This window comes from Bombina bombina, chromosome 11 (assembly GCF_027579735.1).
Source record: "Bombina bombina isolate aBomBom1 chromosome 11, aBomBom1.pri, whole genome shotgun sequence".
NCBI classification, from domain to species: Eukaryota; Metazoa; Chordata; class Amphibia; order Anura; family Bombinatoridae; genus Bombina; species Bombina bombina.
This window is the reverse complement of record NC_069509.1, coordinates 124,030,664-124,053,176: the sequence shown is the minus strand read 5'-3', so window position 1 is coordinate 124,053,176 and position 22,513 is coordinate 124,030,664. Positions and strand designations below refer to the sequence as shown.

The 22,513-nt window shown below is 43.5% G+C and overlaps 1 protein-coding gene across 6 annotated transcripts in view; it reads left to right on the top strand.

Moving 5' to 3' along the window:
• Positions 1-22,513, top strand: part of UNKL (unk like zinc finger) — a 574,440-nt gene that overhangs the window by 529,411 nt on the left and 22,516 nt on the right. For all 6 annotated transcript variants that reach the window (XM_053694592.1, XM_053694591.1, XM_053694590.1 and 3 more), the window contains one exon: positions 19,414-19,671. In XM_053694592.1, the coding sequence (XP_053550567.1) occupies positions 19,414-19,671 (258 nt within the window). The remainder of the gene's footprint in view (positions 1-19,413; positions 19,672-22,513) is intronic.

Sequence of the window (22,513 nt, the reverse complement as noted above, 5' to 3'; positions counted from 1 at the left end):
CCATCCGGAAATCTTTGCCCTAGTCACTCAGCTGTGGGGCATTCCAGACATGGATCTAATGGCCTCTCGTCAGAACTTCAAAGTTCCCTGTTACGGGTCCAGATCCAGGGATCCCAAGGCGGCTCTAGTGGATGCACTAGTAGCACCTTGGACCTTCAAACTAGCTTATGTGTTTCCGCCGTTTCCTCTCATTCCCAGGCTGGTAGCCAGGATCAATCAGGAGAGGGCGTCGGTGATCTTGATAGCTCCTGCGTGGCCACGCAGGACTTGGTATGCAGATCTGGTGAATATGTCATCGGCTCCACCTTGGAAGCTACCTTTGAGACGAGACCTTCTTGTTCAGGGTCCGTTCGAACATCCGAATCTGGTTTCACTCCAGCTGACTGCCTGGAGATTGAACGCTTGATTTTATCGAAGCGAGGTTTCTCAGATTCTGTTATCGATACTCTTGTTCAGGCCAGAAAGCCTGTAACTAGAAAGATTTACCACAAAATTTGGAAAAAATATATCTGTTGGTGTGAATCTAAAGGATTCCCTTGGGACAAGGTTAAGATTCCTAGGATTCTATCCTTCCTTCAAGAAGGATTGGAAAAAGGATTATCGGCAAGTTCCCTGAAGGGACAGATTTCTGCCTTGTCGGTGTTACTTCACAAAAAGCTGGCAGCTGTGCCAGATGTTCAAGCCTTTGTTCAGGCTTTGGTTAGAATTAAGCCTGTTTACAAACCTTTGACTCCTCCTTGGAGTCTCAATTTAGTTCTTTCAGTTCTTCAGGGGGTTCCGTTTGAACCCTTACATTCCGTTGATATTAAGTTATTATCTTGGAAAGTTTTGTTTTTAGTTGCAATTTCTTCTGCTAGAAGAGTTTCAGAATTATCTGCTCTGCAGTGTTCCCCTCCTTATCTGGTGTTCCATGCAGATAAGGTGGTTTTACGTACTAAACCTGGTTTTCTTCCGAAAGTTGTTTCTAACAAAAACATTAACCAGGAGATTATCGTGCCTTCTCTGTGTCCGAAACCAGTTTCAAAGAAGGAACGTTTGTTGCACAATTTGGATGTTGTTCGCGCTCTAAAATTCTATTTAGATGCTACAAAGGATTTTAGACAAACATCTTCCTTGTTTGTTGTTTATTCAGGTAAAAGGAGAGGTCAAAAAGCAACTTCTACCTCTCTCTCTTTTTGGATTAAAAGCATCATCAGATTGGCTTACGAGACTGCCGGACGGCAGCCTCCCGAGAGAATCACAGCTCATTCCACTAGGGCTGTGGCTTCCACATGGGCCTTCAAGAACGAGGCTTCTGTTGATCAGATATGTAGGGCAGCGACTTGGTCTTCACTGCACACTTTTACCAAATTTTACAAGTTTGATACTTTTGCTTCTTCTGAGGCTATTTTTGGGAGAAAGGTTTTGCAAGCCGTGGTGCCTTCCATTTAGGTGACCTGATTTGCTCCCTCCCTTCATCCGTGTCCTAAAGCTTTGGTATTGGTTCCCAGAAGTAAGGATGACGCCGTGGACCGGACACACCTATGTTGGAGAAAACAGAATTTATGTTTACCTGATAAATTTCTTTCTCCAACGGTGTGTCCGGTCCACGGCCCGCCCTGGTTTTTTTAATCAGGTCTGATAATTTATTTTCTTTAACTACAGTCACCACGGTACCATATGGTTTCTCCTATGCTAATATTCCTCCTTAACGTCGGTCGAATGACTGGGGTAGGCGGAGCCTAGGAGGGATCATGTGACCAGCTTTGCTGGGCTCTTTGCCATTTCCTGTTGGGGAAGAGAATATCCCACAAGTAAGGATGACGCCGTGGACCGGACACACCGTTGGAGAAAGAAATTTATCAGGTAAACATAAATTCTGTTTTTCGTTCCTTTCGTAACTTCAGAGGTAAGTCTTCCCCTGCCTCTACCAAGCAGGAACAATCCAAGCCTTCTTGGAAGCCCTGTCAGTCTTGGAACAAGGGGAAGCAATCCAAGAAACCCGCAGCTGAATCCAAGTCAGCATGAAGGGTTTGCCTCCGATCCGTGATCGGATCAAATGTCGGGCAGACTCTCTGTTTACGCAAGCTTGGGAACGAGATGTCCCAGATCCATGGGCAGTGGACATAGTTTCCCGGAGGTACAAGTTAGAATTCAAGACTTTTCCTCCAAGGGTCAGGTTCCACCTCTCAAGATTATCTGTAGACCAAATAAAAAGAGAGGCGTTCTTGAAATGTGTACAGGATCTTTTCCTCTTGAGAGTGGTAGTTCCAGTTCCAAGTCCGGAACAGGTTCTCGGGTTTTACTCCAACCTGTTTGTGGTTACCAAAAAAGAGGGAACTTTCAGGCCCATTCTAGATCTAAAACTACTAAACAGATTCCTCAGAGTGCCGTCCTTCAAGATGGAGACTATCCGCTCCATTCTTCCTCTGATTCAAGAGGGTCAATTCATGGCGACAAAGGATCTGAAGGATGCGTACCTGCACGTTCCCATTCACAGGGATCATCACAAATATCTGAGATTTGCCTATCTAGACAAACACTTTCAATTTGTAGTGCTTCCATTTGGCCTCACCACAGCTCCCAGAATTTTCTCAAAGGTCCTGGGAGCTCTATTGGCAGTAATTCGGTCACAGGGAATTGCAGTGGCACCTTATCTGGACGACATTCTGGTTCAGACGCCATCCTTGCAACTAGCAGAATCTCATACAAAGATCTTGTTGGCGTTTCTTCGTTACCACGGTTGGAAGGTCAATTTGGAGAAAAGTTCTCTTGTTCCGACTACAAGAGTGATCTTCTTAGGAACCATTTTATATTCTCTATCTATGAAAATATTTCTGACGGAGGTCAGAAGAGCCAAGATTCTTTCCGCTTGCCTCTCCCTACCGTCGGCGTTTCAACCATCGGTGGCCCAATGCATGGAGGTAATCAGGTTGATGGTGGCTTCCATGGACATGGTTCTTTTTGCTCTGTTCCATTTGAGACCTCTACAGCTTTGCATGCTCACTCAGTGTTACAGGGATTATACAGACCTATCTCAGAGGATAGTTCTGGATCAATCAGCAAGGGACTATCTACCGTGGTGGCTGTCTCAAGAACATCTGTCCCAGGGGACATGTTTTCAGAGACCCTCTTGGATAATTGTGACCACGGATGCCAGCCTGTTGGGTTTGGGAGCAGTCGGTGACTCGTTGAAGGCGCAGGGACTTTGGTCTCAGGAGGAATCTGCTCTCCCCATAAACATTCTTAAGTTGAAAGCGATCTTCAATGGCTTGGTCTCAGCTGGCTCTAGCCCGATTTATCAGGTTCCAGGCGGACAACATTAACCTCAGTGGCTTTCATCAACCACCAGGGAGGAACTCAGAGTTTCTTAGTCATGAAGGAGGTGGCGCGAAACGTTCAGTGGGCGGAGGTTCACAATTGCTGTCTATCTGCCATCCACATCCCAGGAGTGGACAATTGGGAAGCAGATTTTCTGAGCAGACAGACTTTGCATCCCGGGGTGTGGGAACTCCATCCGGAAGCGTTCTCCAGGTTAACAACCAAATGGGGTTTTCCGGAATTGGATCTGATGGCGTCTCGTCAGAACACCAAGCTCCCAAAGTACGGGTTGAGGGATCCTCAAACCTTTCTGATAGATGCTCTGGTAGTTCCTTGGAACTTCAGACTGGCTTATCTCTTTCCCCCGTCTGCTCTCCTCCTGCGATTCATCACTCGGATCAAGCAGGAGAGAGCGTCAGTGATTCTAAAAGCTACTGCGTGGCCTCACAGGATCCGGTGTAAAGATCTAGTAGAGATGTCGTCTATACCTCCGTGGAGACTACTGCTGAGAAAGGATCTTCTGCTTCAGGGGCCCTTCCTTAATCCGGATTTCGTTTCTCTGAAGCTGACTACTTGGAGATTGATCGCTTAATTTTTGCTAAGTGTGGTTTTTCCGAATCGGTTATATAGACCATGGTTCAGGCTCGTAAGCCTATCACTAGAAAGATTTACCATAAGATATGGCGTAAATACCTTTATTGGTGTGAGTCTAAAGGATATTCTTGGAGTAAGGTCAGGATCCCAAGGATCTTATATTTTCTCCCGGAAGGCCTAGAGAAGGGGTTATCTGTCAGTACCCTCAAAGGTCAGATTTCTGCTCTATCTATTTTGCTGCACAAGCGTCTGGCGGACGTGCAGGATGTACAATCCTTTTTTCAGGCCCTGGTCAGAATCAGGCCTTTGTTTAAATCTGTTGCTCCACCTTGGAGCCTTAACCTTGTTCTTAGAGTTTTACAACAGGCTCAGTTTGAGCCTATGCATTCCATAGATATTAAGTTATTGTCTTGGAAGGTTTTGTTACTGCTATTTCCTCTGCTCTGAGCGTTTCTGAACTCTCAGCTTTGCAATGTGACCCTCCTTATCTCATATTTCATGAGAATATGGCTGTTCTCCGTACCAAGTTTGGTTTTCTTCCTAAGGTTGTTTCGGACAAAAATATTAATCAGGAAATTGTTGTTCCTTCTTTCTGTCCTAATCCTCCTTCTCATAAAGAACGTTTGTTGCACAACTTAGATGTTGTGCGGGCTCTTAAATTTTATTTGCAGGCTGCGAAGGACTTTCGTCATTCTTCTGCATTGTTTGTTTGCTTTTCTGGAAAACGTAAGGATCAGAAAGCTACTGCCACTTCTCTTTCTCTCTGGTTGAGAAGTATTATTCTGCATATGAGACTGCTGGACAGCAACCTCCTGAGAGAATTACAGATCACTAGGGCGGTTTCTTCTTCTTGGTCCTTCAAGAATGAAGCCTCTGTAGAACAGATTTGTAAGGCTGCGACTTGGTCTTCTTTGCACACTTTTTCTAAATTCTATAAATTTTATATTTTTGCCTCAGCTGAGGCTTCTTTTGGGAGAAAGGTTCTGCAAGCAGTGGTGCCTTCTGTTTTGGTTACCTGTGTAGCCCTCCCTAATCATCTGTGTCCTCTAGCTTGGTTATTGATTCCCAACAGTAATTGATCATCCGTGGACTTACAGTGTCTTAAGAAAGCAAACAAACTTTATGCTTACCTGATAAATTTATTTATTTTTCTCTTACTTGGTGTATCCAGTCCACGGACTCATCCTTACTTGTGGGATATTCTCAATCCCTACAGGAAGTGGCAAAGAGAGCACACAGCAAAGCTGTCCATATAGCTCCCCTCAGGCTCCGCCCCCCCCAGTCATTCTCTTTGCCGCTCTAACAAGTAGCATCTCCACGGGAGGGTAAAGAGTATGTGGTGTTAGATTTGTAGTTTTTATTTCTTTAATCAAGAGTTTGTTATTTTAAACTAGTGCCGGTTTGTACTTTTTACTCTGAGGCAGAAAGTGATGATGATTTCTGCTGAGAGGAAAAAGATTTTAGCATGTTGTAACTAAAATCCATTGCTGTTCCCACGCAGGACTGTTGAGTACTGGAGAACTTCAGTTGGGGGGAACAGTTTGCAGGCTTAACTGCTTAAGGTATGCTCAGTCATTTTTTTCTAACAAGACCTGGTAATGCTAGACGACTGATAGAAATCCCCAGGTGGGAAGGTAAGCCATTTTCTGAGACGCTGTATAGAAGGATGGCTTCAGTTAAGGGCTTAAATACTGGTAGACACTGTGATGGGCTAAATCGATTACTTTATTAGTGTAATCTTATATTTATTCAAGTGTTTTAGACGTTGGGAACACTTTTGGGGTTTTTATTACGCCTGGCATATTGTAAGACACCTAATCTGACTCAGGAAGGCCCCATAACTCCGGAATGAAGAGGGAGGGGGCCCCATTTTCGCGCCTCAGTTGCGCAGTTGTTTTGCAAGGCAGCTTCATGCAGCTTCACGTGTAGAGTCCTGAGAGTGCAGGAGGACTTCAGGGAGGCTTATTTTCTTCTACAAATAACCCAAAAGGAAGGTAGGGCCACAGCAAAGACTGTGGCACCGTGCTCTAGTGTGTTAAACCGGTAGTTTACTTCAATTTGCTCCGGTTTGGGCAATAAGGGGTTAATTGATTTGAAAATTTGTGTGCAATCATTTCAAAGCATTGGGATCATGTGGTGAAAATTTCATAAAGATCGGATGTTTTTTGTGATTTGGTAAAAAAGTGTGCGCTTTTTATTATTTAAAGGCCCAGTAACGTTTTTTCAAAAAGTGATTTTTACTGTATTGTAGTGCTGTCTAAGTCTGTCAAACATGTCTGAGTCTTCAGATAGACCTTGTTCTTTATGTTTAAAAGCCATGGCAGTACCCCCATTGCATTTGTGTTTAAAGTGTGCTAAAACATCTAAGCATTTTAAAGACCATGCAGTGACACTTAAAAATGTAGCCCAAGATGATTCTTTAACGGAAGGTAATGAGGATAGTCCTTCCTACTCTCCCCATGTGTCGACACCAGTTACGCCCGCGCAAGCGATGCCTAGTACCTCTAGCGCATTGGCCCCTATTACTTTACAACAATTAGCAGCAGTAATGGATAATTCCCTTGCAGCATTTTTATCCAAACTGCCAGTTTTTCCAAAAAAGCGCGATAGCTCAGTTTTAAATACAGAAGATGAGCATTTAGAAGCTTTGGATGATTTATCTGTAGTACCCTCACAACACTCAGAAGTAGCAGTGAGGGACGGTCTGTCTGAGGGAGAAATTTCTGACACAGGAAAAGTTTCTCAGCGGGCAGAGTCAGATTCCTTAGCGTTTAAATTTAAGCTGGAACACCTCCGCGTCCTGCTTAAAGAGGTTTTAGCTACGCTGGATGATTGTGACCCCATGGTGGTCCCAGAAAAATTGTGTAAAATGGACAGGTTTTTAGAGGTCCCTGTATACACTGAGGCATTTCCGATCCCAAAGAGGGTGGCGGATATTGTGACTAGGGAGTGGGAGAGACCATGTGTACCCTTTGTTCCCCCCCCTATCTTTAAGAAAATGTTCCCCATAAACGACCCCAGGAGGGACGCGTGGCAGACGGTCCCTAAGGTAGAGGGAGCTGTTTCAACACTTGCTAAGCGTACAACTATACCAATAGAGGACAGTTGTGCTTTCAAAGATCCTATGGATAAAAAATTGGAAGGATTGCTGAAGAAAATATTTGTTCAGCAAGGTTTCTTCTTCAACCAATTGCCTGCATTATTCCGGTAACTACTGCAGCGGCATTTTGGTTTGAGGCTCTGGAGGAGTCGCTCCAGAGGGAGACTTCATACGACGAGGTCATGGATAGAATTCATGCTCTAAAGCTGGCTAATTCTTTTATCACTGATGCCGCTTTCCAATTAGCTAAGTTAGCGGCGAAAAACTCAGGTTTTGCCATGCGCTTTGGCTGAAATCGTGGTCGGCGGATGTGTCGTCCAAAACGAAACGGTTAAATATTCCTTTCAAGGGGAAAACCCTATTCGGCCCAGAGCTGAAAGAAATTATTTCGGATATCACTGGGGGAAAGGGCCATGCCCTCCCACAAGATAGACCTTTTAAGGCCAAAAACAAGGCTAATTTTCGCTCCTTTCGCAATTTCAGGAGCGGACCTGCTGTCGCAAAGCAAGATAACGCTTCACAGCCCAAAGCAACCTGGAAACCCTTGCAGGGCTGGAATAAGGGTAAACAGGCCAAGAAGCCTGCTACCAAGACTGCACGAAGGGGTAGCCCCCGATCCGGGATCGGATCTAGTAGGGGGCAGACTTTCTCTCTTTGCTCAGGCTTGGGCAAGAGATGTTCCAGATCCCTGGGCATTAGAAATAGTTGCTCAGGGGTACCTTCTAGAATTCAAGGATTCTCCCCCAAGGGGAAGGTTCCACATTTCTCGTTTGTCTTCAGACCAAACAAAGAAACAGGCGTTTAAGATCTACTAAAAATGGGAGTGATACACCCAGTTCCAATTGCAGAACAAGGACTGGGCTTTTACTCAAACCTGTTCGTAGTTCCCAAAAAGGAAGGAACTTTCAGGCCAATCCTGGATCTAAAAATTCTAAACAAATTCCTCAGAGTTCCGTCTTTCAAGATGGAAACCATTCGGACAATCTTGCCGATGATCCAGGAAGGTCAATATATGACTACCGTGGATCTAAAGTATGCGTACCTACATATCCCTATCCACAAAGATCACCATCAGTTCCTAAGGTTCGCCTTTCTGGACAAACATTACCAGTTCTTGGCCCTTCCTTTCGGGTTGGCCACCGCTCCCAGAATTTTCACAAATGTTCTAGGGTCCCTTCTAGCGGTACTAAGACCGCGGGGCATTGCAGTAGCACCTTACCTAGACGACATCTTAATACAGGCGTCGTCTTTTCACAGAGCCAAGGCTCATACGGACATTGTTCTGGCCTTTCTAAGGTCTCACGGGTGGAAGGTGAACGTAGAAAAGAGTTCTCTGTCCCCGCTCACAAGGGTTCCCTTCCTGGGAACACTAATAGACTCGGTAGAAATTAAAATCTTTCTGACAGAGGTCAGGAAGTCAAAGCTGTTGAATTCTTGCCGAGTTCTTCATTCCATTCCTCGGCCTTCTGTGGCTCAGTGCATGGAGGTAATTGGTTTAATGGTTGCGGCAATGGACGTAGTCCTTTTTGCCCGAATTCATCTCAGACCACTGCAACTGTGCATGCTCAAACAGTGGAATGGGAATTATGCAGATTTGTCTCCTCAAATACAAATGGACCAGAAAACCAGAGACTCTCTTCTCTGGTGGTTGTCTCAGGATTACCTGTCTCAGGGAATGAGTTTCCGCAGACCGGAGTGGATCATTGTCACGACCGATGCCAGCCTGTTAGGCTGGGGTGTGGTCTGGGACTCCCTGAAAGCTCAGGGTCTATGGTCTTGGGAAGAATCTCTTCTCCCGATAAACATTTTGGAACGGAGAGCGATATTCAATACGCTCCAGGCGTGGCCTCAACTAGCGGAGGCCAAATTCATCAGATTTCAGTCGGACAACATCACGACTGTAGCGTACATCAATCATCAGGGAGGAACAAAGAGTCTCCTAGCGATGAAGGAAGTATCCAAGATCATCAAATGGGCGGAGGATCACTCCTGCCATCTATCTGCAATTCACATCCCAGGGGTAGACAACTGGGAGGCGGATTTTCTAAGTCGTCAGACTTTCCATCCAGGCAAGTGAGAACTCCACCCAGAGGTTTTTGCTCAGCTAACCCAGCTATGGGCATTCCAGAATTGGATCTGATGGCGTCCCGTCAGAACACAAAACTTCCCCTTTACAGATCCAGATCCAGGGATCCCAAGGCGGCATTGATAGATGCATTAATAGCGCCTTGGTCATTCAGTCTAGCTTATGTCTTTCCACCGTTTCCTCTTCTCCCTCGGCTAGTAGCCAGAATCAAACAGGAGAAGGCTTCGGTAATTTTGATAGCACCTGCGTGGCCACGCAGGACTTGGTATGCAGACCTAGTGGACATGTCATCGGTCCCACCATGGAAACTGCCATCGAGGCAGGATCTTCTAATTCAAGGTCCTTTCAAGCATCCAAATCTAGTTTCTCTGCAACTGACTGCTTGGAGATTGAACGCTTAATTCTAGCTAAGCGTGGTTTCTCTGAATCAGTTATAGATACTCTGATACAGGCCAGAAAGCCTGTCACCAGGAAAATTTACCATAATATATGGCGGAGATATCTTTGTTGGTGTGAATCCAAGGGTTACTCGTGGAGTAAGGTTAGGATTCCAAGGATATTGTCTTTTCTCCAAGAAGGATTGGAGAAAGGTCTGTCAGCTAGTTCCTTAAAGGGACAGATATCTGCTCTGTCTATCCTGTTACATAAGCGTCTGGCAGCTGTACCAGACGTTCAGGTGTTTGCACAGGCACTACTTAGAATCAAGCCTGTTTACAAGCCTGTGGCTCCTCCTTGGAGTCTAAATTTAGTTCTTTCAGTTCTTCAAGGGGTTCCGTTTGAACCTTTGCATTCCATAGATATTAAGTTATTATCTTTGAAAGTTTTGTTTTTAGTAGCCATTTATTCTGTTCGAAGAGTTTCTGAATTGTCTGCTTTGCAGTGTAATTCACCCTATCTGGTGTTCCATGCAGATAAGGTTGTTTTGCGCACCAAACCTGGTTTCCTTCCAAAAGTGGTTTCTAATAAGAATATTAACCAGGAAATCATTGTTCCTTCTCTGTGTCCTAATCCAGTTTCTAAGAAGGAACGACTTTTACACAATCTTGACGTGGTTCGTGCTTTAAAATTCTATTTAAAAGCAACTAGATTTCAGACAAACATCATCCTTGTTTGTTGTCTATTCTGGTAAGAGGAGAGGTCAGAAAGCGACTGCTACCTCTCTTTCTCCAACATAGGTGTGTCCGGTCCACGGCGTCATCCTTACTTGTGGGATATTCTCTTCCCCAACAGGAAATGGCAAAGAGCCCAGCAAAGCTGGTCACATGATCCCTCCTAGGCTCCGCCTACCCCAGTCATTCTCTTTGCCGTTGTACAGGCAACATCTCCACGGAGATGGCTTAGAGTTTTTTAGTGTTTAACTGTAGTTTTTCATTATTCAATCAAGAGTTTGTTATTTTCAAATAGTGCTGGTATGTACTATTTACTCAGAAACAGAAAAGAGATGAAGAGTTCTGTTTGTATGAGGAAAATGATTTTAGCAACCGTAACTAAAATCCATGGCTGTTCCACACAGGACTGTTGAGAGCAATTAACTTCAGTTGGGGGAACAGTGTGCAGTCTCTTGCTGCTTGAGGTATGACACATTCTAACAAGACGATGTAATGCTGGAAGCTGTCATTTTCCCTATGGGATCCGGTAAGCCATGTTTATTTCGATCGTAAATAAGGGCTTCACAAGGGCTTATTTAGACTGTAGACTTTTTTGGGCTAAATCGATTCATTATTAACACATATTTAGCCTTGAGGAATCATTTTATCTGGGTATTTTGATATAATAATATCGGCAGGCACTGTATTAGACACCTTATTTCTTAGGGGCTTTCCCAAAGCATAAGCAGAGTCTCATTTTCGCGCCGGTGTGGCGCACTTGTTTTTGAGAGGCATGGCATGCAGTCGCATGTGAGAGGAGCTCTGATACTTAGAAAAGACTTCTGAAAGCGTCATTTGGTATCGTATTCCCCTTTGGGTTTGGTTGGGTCTCAGCAAAGCAGATACCAGGGACTGTAAAGGGGTTAAAGCTTAAAACGGCTCCGGTTCCGTTATTTTAAGGGTTAAAGCTTCCAAATTGGGTGTGCAATATTTTTAAGGCTTTATGACACTGTGGTGAAATTTTGGTGAATTTTGAACAATTCCTTCATGTTTTTTCGCAATTGCAGTAATAAAGTGTGTTCAGTTTAAAATTTAAAGTGACAGTAACGGTTTTATTTTAAAACGTTTTTTGTACTTTCTTATCAAGTTTATGCCTGTTTAACATGTCTGAACTACCAGATAGACTGTGTTCTGAATGTGGGGAAGCCAGAATTCCTATTCATTTAAATAAATGTGATTTATGTGATAATGACAATGATGCCCAAGATGATTCCTCAAGTGAGGGGAGTAAGCATGGTACTGCATCATTCCCTCCTTCGTCTACACGAGTCTTGCCCACTCAGGAGGCCCCTAGTACATCTAGCGCGCCAATACTCCTTACTATGCAACAATTAACGGCTGTAATGGATAATTCTGTCAAAAACATTTTAGCCAAAATGAACCCTTGTCAGCGTAAGCGTGGCTGCTCTGTTTTAGTTACTGAAGAGCATGACGACGCTGATATTAATATCTCTGAAGGGCCCCTAACCCAATCTGAGGGAGCCAGGGAGGTTTTGTCTGAGGGAGAAATTACTGATTTAGGGAACATTTCTCAGCAGGCTGAATCTGATGTGATTACATTTAAATTTAAGTTGGAACATCTCCGCATTTTGCTTAAGGAGGTATTATCCACTCTGGATGATTGTGAAAATTTGGTCATCCCAGAGAAACTATGTAAAATGGACAAGTTCCTAGAGGTGCCGGGGCTCCCAGAAGCTTTTCCTATACCCAAGCGGGTGGCGGACATTGTTAATAAAGAATGGGAAAGGCCCGGTATTCCTTTCGTCCCTCCCCCCATATTTAAAAAATTGTTTCCTATGGTCGACCCCAGAAAGGACTTATGGCAGTCAGTCCCCAAGGTCGAGGGAGCGGTTTCTACTTTAAACAAACGCACCACTATACCCATAGAGGATAGTTGTGCTTTCAAAGATCCTATGGATAAAAAATTAGAAGGTTTGCTCAAAAAGATGTTTGTTCAGCAGGGTTACCTTCTACAACCCATTTCATGCATTGTCCCTGTCACTACAGCTGCATATTTCTGGTTTGATGAACTGATAAAGGTGCTCGATAGTGATTCTCCTCCTTATGAGGAGATTATGGACAGAATCAATGCTCTCAAATTGGCTAATGCTTTCACTCTAGACGCCACTTTGCAATTGGCTAGGTTAGCGGCTAAGAATTCTGGGTTTGCTATTGTGGCGCGCAGAGCGCTTTGGTTGAAATCTTGGTCGGCTGATGCGTCTTCCAAGAACAAGCTACTAAACATTCCTTTCAAGGGGAAAACGCTGTTTGGTCCCGACTTGAAAGAGATTATCTCTGATATCACTGGGGGTAAGGGCCACGCCCTTCCTCAGGATCGGCCTTTCAAGGCAAAAAATAGACCTAATTTTCGTCCCTTTCGTAAAAACGGACCAGCCCAAAGTGCTACGTCCTCTAAGCAAGAGGGTAATACCTCTCAGGCCAAGCCAGCTTGGAGACCAATGCAAGGCTGGAACAAGGGAAAGCAGGCCAAGAAACCTGCCACTGCTACCAAGACAGCATGAAATATTGGCCCCCGATCCGGGACCGGATCTGGTGGGGGGCAGACTCTCTCTCTTCGCTCAGGCTTGGGCAAGAGATGTTCTGGATCCTTGGGCGCTAGAAATAGTCTCCCAGGGTTATCTTCTGGAATTCAAGGGACTTCCCCCAAGGGGGAGGTTCCACAGGTCTCAGTTGTCTTCAGACCACATAAAAAGACAGGCGTTCTTACATTGTGTAGAAGACCTGTTAAAAATGGGAGTGATTCATCCTGTTCCATTAAGAGAACAAGGGATGGGGTTCTACTCCAATCTGTTCATAGTTCCCAAAAAAGAGGGAACGTTCAGACCAATCTTAGATCTCAAGATCTTAAACAGATTTCTCAAGGTCCCATCGTTCAAGATGGAAACCATTCGAACTATCCTTCCTTCCATCCAGGAAGGTCAATTCATGACCACGGTGGATTTAAAGGATGCGTATCTACATATTCCTATCCACAAGGAACATCATCGGTTCCTAAGGTTTGCATTCCTGGACAAACATTACCAGTTTGTGGCGCTTCCTTTCGGATTAGCCACTGCTCCAAGGATTTTCACAAAGGTACTAGGGTCCCTTCTAGCGGTGCTAAGACCAAGGGGCATTGCAGTAGTACCCTACCTGGACGACATTCTGATTCAAGCGTCGTCCCTTCCTCGAGCAAAGGCTCACACGGACATCGTCCTGGCCTTTCTCAGATCTCACGGCTGGAAAGTGAACGTGGAAAAGAGTTCTCTATCCCCGTCAACAAGGGTTCCCTTCTTGGGAACAATTATAGACTCCTCAGAAATGAGGATTTTTCTAACAGAGGCCAGAAAAACAAAACTTCTGGACTCTTGTCGGATACTTCATTCCGTTCCTCTTCCTTCCGTAGCTCAGTGCATGGAAGTGATCGGGTTGATGGTAGCGGCAATGGACATAGTTCCTTTTGCGCGCATTCATCTAAGACCATTACAACTGTGCATGCTCAGTCAGTGGAATGGGGACTATACAGACTTGTCTCCAAAGATACAAGTAAATCAGAGGACCAGAGACTCACTCCGTTGGTGGCTGTCCCTGGGCAACCTGTCACAAGGGATGACATTCCGCAGACCAGAGTGGGTCATTGTCACGACCGACGCCAGTCTGATGGGCTGGGGCGCGGTCTGGGGATCCCTGAAAGCTCAGGGTCTTTGGTCTCGGGAAGAATCTCTTCTACCGATAAATATTCTGGAACTGAGAGCGATATTCAATGCTCTCAAGGCTTGGCCTCAGCTAGCGAGGACCAAGTTCATACGGTTTCAATCAGACAACATGACGACTGTTGCGTACATCAACCATCAGGGGGGAACAAGGAGTTCCCTAGCGATGGAAGAAGTGACCAAGATTATTCTATGGGCGGAGTCTCACTCCTGCCACCTGTCTGCTATCCACATCCCGGGAGTGGAAAATTGGGAAGCGGATTTTCTGAGTCGTCAGACATTGCATCCGGGGGAGTGGGAACTCCATCCGGATATCTTTGCCCAAGTCACTCAGCTGTGGGGCATTCCAGACATGGATCTAATGGCCTCTCGTCAGAACTTCAAAGTTCCCTGTTACGGGTCCAGATCCAGGGATCCCAAGGCGGCTCTAGTGGATGCACTAGTAGCACCTTGGACCTTCAAACTAGCTTATGTGTTCCCGCCGTTTCCTCTCATCCCCAGGCTGGTAGCCAGGATCAATCAGGAGAGGGCGTCGGTGATCTTGATAGCTCCTGCGTGGCCACGCAGGACTTGGTATGCAGATCTGGTGAATATGTCATCGGCTCCACCTTGGAAGCTACCTTTGAGACGAGACCTTCTTGTTCAGGGTCCGTTCGAACATCCGAATCTGGTTTCACTCCAGCTGACTGCTTGGAGATTGAACGCTTGATTTTATCGAAGCGAGGTTTCTCAGATTCTGTTATCGATACTCTTGTTCAGGCCAGAAAGCCTGTAACTAGAAAGATTTACCACAAAATTTGGAAAAAATATATCTGTTGGTGTGAATCTAAAGGATTCCCTTGGGACAAGGTTAAGATTCCTAGGATTCTATCCTTCCTTCAAGAAGGATTGGAAAAAGGATTATCGGCAAGTTCCCTGAAGGGACAGATTTCTGCCTTGTCGGTGTTACTTCACAAAAAGCTGGCAGCTGTGCCAGATGTTCAAGCCTTTGTTCAGGCTCTGGTTAGAATCAAGCCTGTTTACAAACCTTTGACTCCTCCTTGGAGTCTCAATTTAGTTCTTTCAGTTCTTCAGGGGGTTCCGTTTGAACCCTTACATTCCGTTGATATTAAGTTATTATCTTGGAAAGTTTTGTTTTTAGTTGCAATTTCTTCTGCTAGAAGAGTTTCAGAATTATCTGCTCTGCAGTGTTCTCCTCCTTATCTGGTGTTCCATGCAGATAAGGTGGTTTTACGTACTAAACCTGGTTTTCTTCCAAAAGTTGTTTCTAACAAAAACATTAACCAGGAGATTATCGTACCTTCTCTGTGTCCGAAACCAGTTTCAAAGAAGGAACGTTTGTTGCACAATTTGGATGTTGTTCGCGCTCTAAAATTCTATTTAGATGCTACAAAGGATTTTAGACAAACATCTTCCTTGTTTGTTGTTTATTCAGGTAAAAGGAGAGGTCAAAGAGCAACTTCTACCTCTCTCTCTTTTTGGATTAAAAGCATCATCAGATTGGCTTACGAGACTGCCGGACGGCAGCCTCCCGAAAGAATCACAGCTCATTCCACTAGGGCTGTGGCTTCCACATGGGCCTTCAAGAACGAGGCTTCTGTTGATCAGATATGTAGGGCAGCGACTTGGTCTTCACTGCACACTTTTACCAAATTTTACAAGTTTGATACTTTTGCTTCTTCTGAGGCTATTTTTGGGAGAAAGGTTTTGCAAGCCGTGGTGCCTTCCATTTAGGTGACCTGATTTGCTCCCTCCCTTCATCCGTGTCCTAAAGCTTTGGTATTGGTTCCCACAAGTAAGGATGACGCCGTGGACCGGACACACCTATGTTGGAGAAAACAGAATTTATGTTTACCTGATAAATTTCTTTCTCCAACGGTGTGTCCGGTCCACGGCCCGCCCTGGTTTTTTTAATCAGGTCTGATAATTTATTTTCTTTAACTACAGTCACCACGGTACCATATGGTTTCTCCTATGCAAATATTCCTCCTTAACGTCGGTCGAATGACTGGGGTAGGCGGAGCCTAGGAGGGATCATGTGACCAGCTTTGCTGGGCTCTTTGCCATTTCCTGTTGGGGAAGAGAATATCCCACAAGTAAGGATGACGCCGTGGACCGGACACACCGTTGGAGAAAGAAATTTATCAGGTAAACATAAATTCTGTTTTCCTTCTGGCTGAAAAGCATCATCCGATTGGCTTATGAGACTGCTGGACAGCAGCTTCCTGAACGAATTACAGCTCATTCCACCAGACCTGTGGCTTCCACATGGGCTTTCAATAATGAGGCTTTTGTTGAACAGATTTGTAAGGCAGCGACTTGGTCTTCACTGCATACATTCGCCCAATTTTACAAATTCGATACTTTTGCTTCTTCGGAGGCTATTTTTGTGAGAAAGGTTTTGCAAGCAGTGGTGCCTTCCGTTTAGGTTACCGGACTTGTTCCCTCCCTTCATCCGTGTCCTAAAGCTTTGGTATTGGTATCCCACAAGTAAGGATGAATCCGTGGACTGGATACACCTAGTAAGAGAAAACAGAATTTATGCTTACCTGATAAATTACTTTCTCTTACGGTGTATCCAGTCCACGGCCCGCCCTGGCAATTAAGTCAGGTTCAAATTTAATTTTTAAAATAACTACAGTCACCACTGCACCCCATGGTTCTCCTTTTTCTCCTAACCGTCGGTCGAATGACTGGGGGTGTGGAGCCTGAGGGGAGCTATATGGACAGCTTTGCAGTGTGCTCTCTTTGCCACTTCCTGTAGGGATTGAGAATATCCCACAAGTAAAGGATAAATCCGTGGACTGGATACACCGTAAGAGAGAGTAATTTATCAGGTAAGCATAAATTCTGTTTTTGACACGGTGAGTCCACGGCACAGTTTTTTTTATATTAACCTCAGGCACCTCTGCACCTTGTGTTTTTTCCTTTCTCTCCTTTTCCTTCTTTCAAATGTCTGCACTTTTTCACATTTTATACACCATTCACTAACTAACTAAGAACATTGTATACACACACACTTTTTTTTACTAATATTTAATATATTTTTTTTATTTAAAAACACTCAGTATATATTCAACACTTAAATTGCACCTACAATTTAGTAGTATACTTGGTATAATCATCTTATGCTCTTTTTCACTTGCTTTTTTAGTTAACCCAACTGATCTATTAATCTATGTATTATTACAAATCTATTTTATCACAATGTTCTTTGAATGTATTATTTATACTGTATTCAAAAGGTATTGAACATAACACGAAGTATCCTTATTGCTAGACTTAATGTAGCAATATAATAAGGATTGTTCCTATAATGTTTTGTATTGGCTGAAAAAGTATTCAAACTGACTAATTGGAAGGCATATGTGCCCTATAAAGGGCCGCTTTATACAGACACTGGGCATCTTGATAAAGGTCATTGGCCGAAACGCATAGATTTGTCTGCTGGATATCTTGGATAGCATTCACAGAGAGAATAATACTTCACAAGAATTCCGGACCTGGTTCGAACAATAGCTCCTGCATGGCCTCGCAGGATCTGGTTCGCGGATCTGGTAAAGATGTCATCTCTTCCACCTTGGAGGTTACCTCTGAGGATGGACCTTCTACTTCAGGGTCCCTTCCTCCACCCAAATCTGGAAACTGACTGCTTGGAGATTGAACACCTAGTTTTGGCTAGACGTGGCTTCTCTGAGAAGGTCATAGATACCATGCTTCAGGCTCATAAGCCTCTTACTCGCAGCATTTACCATAAAGTGTGGCGTAAATACCTTTATTGGTGTGATTCGAAGGGTTTCTCTTGGAGCAGAGTATGGGTTCCTCAAATTTTAGCTTTTCTTCAGGAGGGCCTGGAGAAGGGTTTGTCAGTCAGATTTGTCTGAAGGGTCAGATTTCTGCACTGTCTGTTCTTTTGCCAAACGCCTGGCAGTTCTGCCAGATGTTAAATCTTTTGTTCAGCCCTGTGTTTAAACCTGTTGCTCCTCCTTGGAGCCTTAATCTTGTTCTTAAAGTTTTGCAGCATTCTCCGTTTGAGCCGATGCATTCTGTTGATATTAAATTGCTATCTTGGAAGGTTTTGTTTCTTATTGCTATTTCTTCTGCTCGCAGAGTTTCTGAACTTTCAGCTCTGCAGTGTGATTCCCCTTATATTATTTTTTATGCTGATAAGGCGGTCCTCCGTACTAAGCTGGGGTTTCTTCCTAAGGTAGTGTCCGATCGCAATATTAATCAGGAAATTGTTGTTCCTTCTTTTTATCCCAATCCTTCCCAGAAGGAACATCTTTTGCATAACTTGGATATTGTGCATGCTCTAAAAATTTACCTTCAATCAACAGGATTTTCGTCAGACTTCTGCCCTGTTCGTGATTTTATCAGGTAAACGTAAGGATCAGAAGGCCACTTCTACTATTCTTTCTCTCTGGTTGAGAATTGTTATCCGTTTAGCTTATGATACAGCTGGACAACAGCCAAGAAAATTACGGCTCATTCCACTAGAGCTGTCTCCTCTTCCTGGGCTTTCAAAAATGAAGCTTCTGTGGATCAAACTTGCAAGGCAGCCACACGGTCCTCTATACATACCTTTTCAAAATTCTACAAATTTGATACTTTTTGTAGGCTTCTTTTAGGAGAAAGGTTCTTCAAGCGGTGGTGCTTTCGTTTTAGGTCCGCCTGTCTTGTTCTCCCTCCCTTTCATTCTGTGTCCTTTAGCTTGGGTATTGGTTCCCACTAGTAAATGAAATGAATTGTGGACTCTCCATGCCAAAGGAAAGAAAACAAAATGTATTCTTACCTGATAAATTGCTTTCTTTCCAGGCATGGAGAGTCCACGACCCGCCCTTATTAAAATTCAGATGACAGTTTTTTTGTACAAACCTCAGGCACCTCTATTCCCTTGTGTTAACTTCTTTTTCCGTTTCCCTTCGGCCAAAAGACTGGGGGTTATGGGTAAGGGAAGTGACACTTTACAGCTCTGCTAGGGTGCTTTTTGCCTACTGCTGGCCTGGAGGTGAATATCCCTCTACTAGTTGGAATGAATCGTGGACTCTCCATGCCTGGAAATAAATAAATGTATCATGTAAGCATACATTTTGTTTTTAAATATTAAAAATGCATCTTGGGTATCAGAAAAAGTACTGACCTCTAAAATAAAATAAAAATGTTCTAGATTGTAATTTGCCACTGGAATAGGGCCGCTATTCCCTGTTATTTGTCCAATTTTGTCTTGGCTCTTACAAGTATTGTATCATTGTTTTACTTATATCAATTGTACCCATATACAGTTTCGTGGATTATGTTGGCGCTTTATAAATAAAGTATAATAATAATGTTCATAACAACAGTTTTGCATTACAGAAGCAGGTTTTTATTTTATTGTGTGTAGTCCTGTGCTGTGCATATAGGTTTTGTGTTTTGCTAAAATCTATTTGGTGATTCATGCATTGTGATTTTTCTTTTTGTATTCTCTCACAGGCATGTGATGCATGGCAAAAAGAAGCCCAAGAAGCAAAAGAGCGGTCAAAAGTGGCAGACACAGATAGAGAACTTGCTCTTCTTCAAAAGGATGAGGTTGAAGTCAAGTTAAAGAAGCTCCAAGAGGAATATGATGATTTAAAAGTATCTCCACCATTCTCTATAATGAGACAATATGGAGATGTAGAAAATCTTCCTTTGCCAAAGTTACATTCATTGAAAAGTCAACTGTGTTCTGACTTAGAAACAATCGATGGGGTAAGTGTATCAGAGGTGTGGCTTTTATGGACACTGTATTTTAATTCTGTGGCCTGTAGTACGTTTTTATTGCACAGTTTATTTAATCTGGCAGCAATGAACAAATCTATGGTAAATCAGAAATTTGCAAATTTTTAGGTACTGTATATCTTGTGCAGTGCATAATTGTTTAAAAGCACTAGGTATTAGGTGTTTACCTTTTTGGGCAAGACAGCAGATACATACAAGAGTTCTGTCTAGCTCCCTAACATACCATGTCTTTGCTGGGTTATTCCAAAGGTCACAAGTGTCAAATCATAATTTATTCTTCAAATATACATTCATGCTTGTAAGAATGGAATTAATTAACATGGCAAGTACAAGATTCTGGCTTACATTCACTGTGAGGATATGTTGTTTTTAAATGGACTTTAAAATAAAGCAATCACATGTGGGATTAATGTTGAATACTCAAAGCACCAAACATAACAGCTATTTTAACCCCTTAAACCTTTCCACAGTCCCTCAGTCAATTTTTTGCCTCTATCAAGGGGTGATGGTGAAACTTGTAGTGCTGATCTTTATGTTGGTTTTCTAACTGACTTGAGCCCAATTTCCCCCTCAGAGAACATGCATACAGGGTAGAGTGGTAGACAGAATTTCAGCCAGGAGTCCCACCAGCCTCCCAGGTTAAATGTGAAAATTCCCACCAATCCCCTGGTCTACAGTGTGCTGCTCCTTGTTATAACCTTGAAGATCATTGGCACTGTGCTTGCACTGCCCCGGATGGACCCATCTCCTGGAAGCAATCTTTTACAACTATATTCAAAATTTAGTTACTGTCTCTTTAAATTTACCTTTGTCGTCTTTTGCACACACCAGAGTTCTACCAGGATGATGGGGAAAACAAGACCTGAACTCCTTGCCCAATGTGCTTAGTGGGATATGGCTACACCTCACTGACAAGGCCCAAAGGAGGCCAAAAAGATCACCTGGGGATGCCATTTCCCTTGTTCAGAGGAGAATTGCTTGTTCTTTCAGAGGTAGACTGACCTTGTTAGGCAGGATCAGACTGATATACTTCAGGAAAGTTTTCCTCTGTTAAAAGCATAATTGGGCTAAAAGAAGCTATTTCCAGGTGGTAACCAGGCCATTGAACAAGCCACTGAGCTGCTGTTCGTTCCTGGCAGACTGCTTCTCTTTCTGTTTGTACTGAACATTATTTCCCAGGGGTACTGCATAGGCTTTTGGTCTCACTCTCTCTGTGGAAGATTCCTCCTGTCTCATAGAATCCTTTAAAGATGGCTTTTATCAATCACCAAGGTGGTACTCGAAGCGTCTTAGAGATGAAAGAGGTATCCAGCATTTCAACTTGGCCATCATTGCATGATTTCTGCAATCCACATTCTTGTTGTGGACAACTGGGAAGCAGACTTTCTCAGTTGTCACGCCCTACACACAGGTAAATGGCCCCTGGATCATGTATTTGATCAGATTGGGAATCGTTGGGCTAGACCAGACATAGAATTTATGGTCTCACATATAAATCACAAGCTACCCAAGTATTGTGCAAGATCTCTGGATCCACAAGCAACTCATGGGTGCTCTAGTGATTCCATGGTTGTTAAATCTCATTTGCATATTTCCTCCTTTTGTGTTATTATCCAGTTTAATAGACAGGATAAAACAGGAATACTGATTTCTCTGGTATGGTCTTGCAGGACTATGTGGATCGATAAAAATCTCCTCTAGTCAGTCTTGAAATCTTCCTCTCAGGTAGGACCTTCTCTCTCAAGATACTTTCTTTCATCTAGACCTCATATCTCTAAATTTGACTGCATGGTGATTGAACACCTAACTTTGTTTCAAAGGGGTTTCACAGAGCGAGTTATAGACACTTTGTTTTAAGCCCAAAAGCCTTTTACCAAGCATATTTATCACAAGGTGTGGAAAGCTGTTTTGGCCTGGTGTGAGACTAACATTATCTTTCTAACTCAAGACTTTATACAGGCTTTGGTCAGGATAAGACTGGCTATTAGACCAGCTTCTCTTCCGTGGAACCTTAACCTGATTGCAACAGTTCTTTAGGCTCAGCCTTTTGAACCTATGCAGGGTCTTGTTATTCAACAGTTACCTTGAAAGGAACAGAAAATAGGGGCACCTTGTAGCATAGATCAATAAAATTTAAATTAATATAGGCAGCAAATGGAGCTCTGCTCACAATGGAAGCACACCTCCAGGTGCTACCAAAGCAGACCGGGACCTCTCGGCCTCGATGCTACCTGGCTCCCAGGCCAAAAGTGTTCTCAACTTTTTCCCCATATGTTGTGATTCCCTTTACTTGATTTTTCAGCAGGACAAGGTGGTTTTAAGAACCAACTATTTTTTACTTCCTAAAGTAGTATCTTTGATAATAACATTAATCAGGAAATTAGGGTTCCATCTTTCTTTCCAGTTCCAAAGAATGCTAAAGAGATATCACTTCACAACTTGTGGTCAGGGCCTTGAAATTGTATCTGTAGACAACAAAAGAATTTAGAATATTTTTCTTCTTTATTCATTTCTCTGGTCCCCACAAGGGGCAAAAATCTATAGCAATTACCTCAGCAGCTTGACTTAAATAGTTTTTTCTCTTGTTAAGTGTGTTCAGTCCACGGGTCATCCATTACTTATGGGATATATTCTCCTTCCCAACAGGAAGTTGCAAGAGGATCACCCAAGCAGAGCTGCTATATAGCTCCTCCCCTCACATGTCATATCCAGTCATTCTCTTGCAACCCTCAACAAAGAAGGAGGTCGCGAGAGGAGCTGGAGTTTTTTACTTATCTATTAACTATTAACTATTCTTCAATCAAAAGTGTTT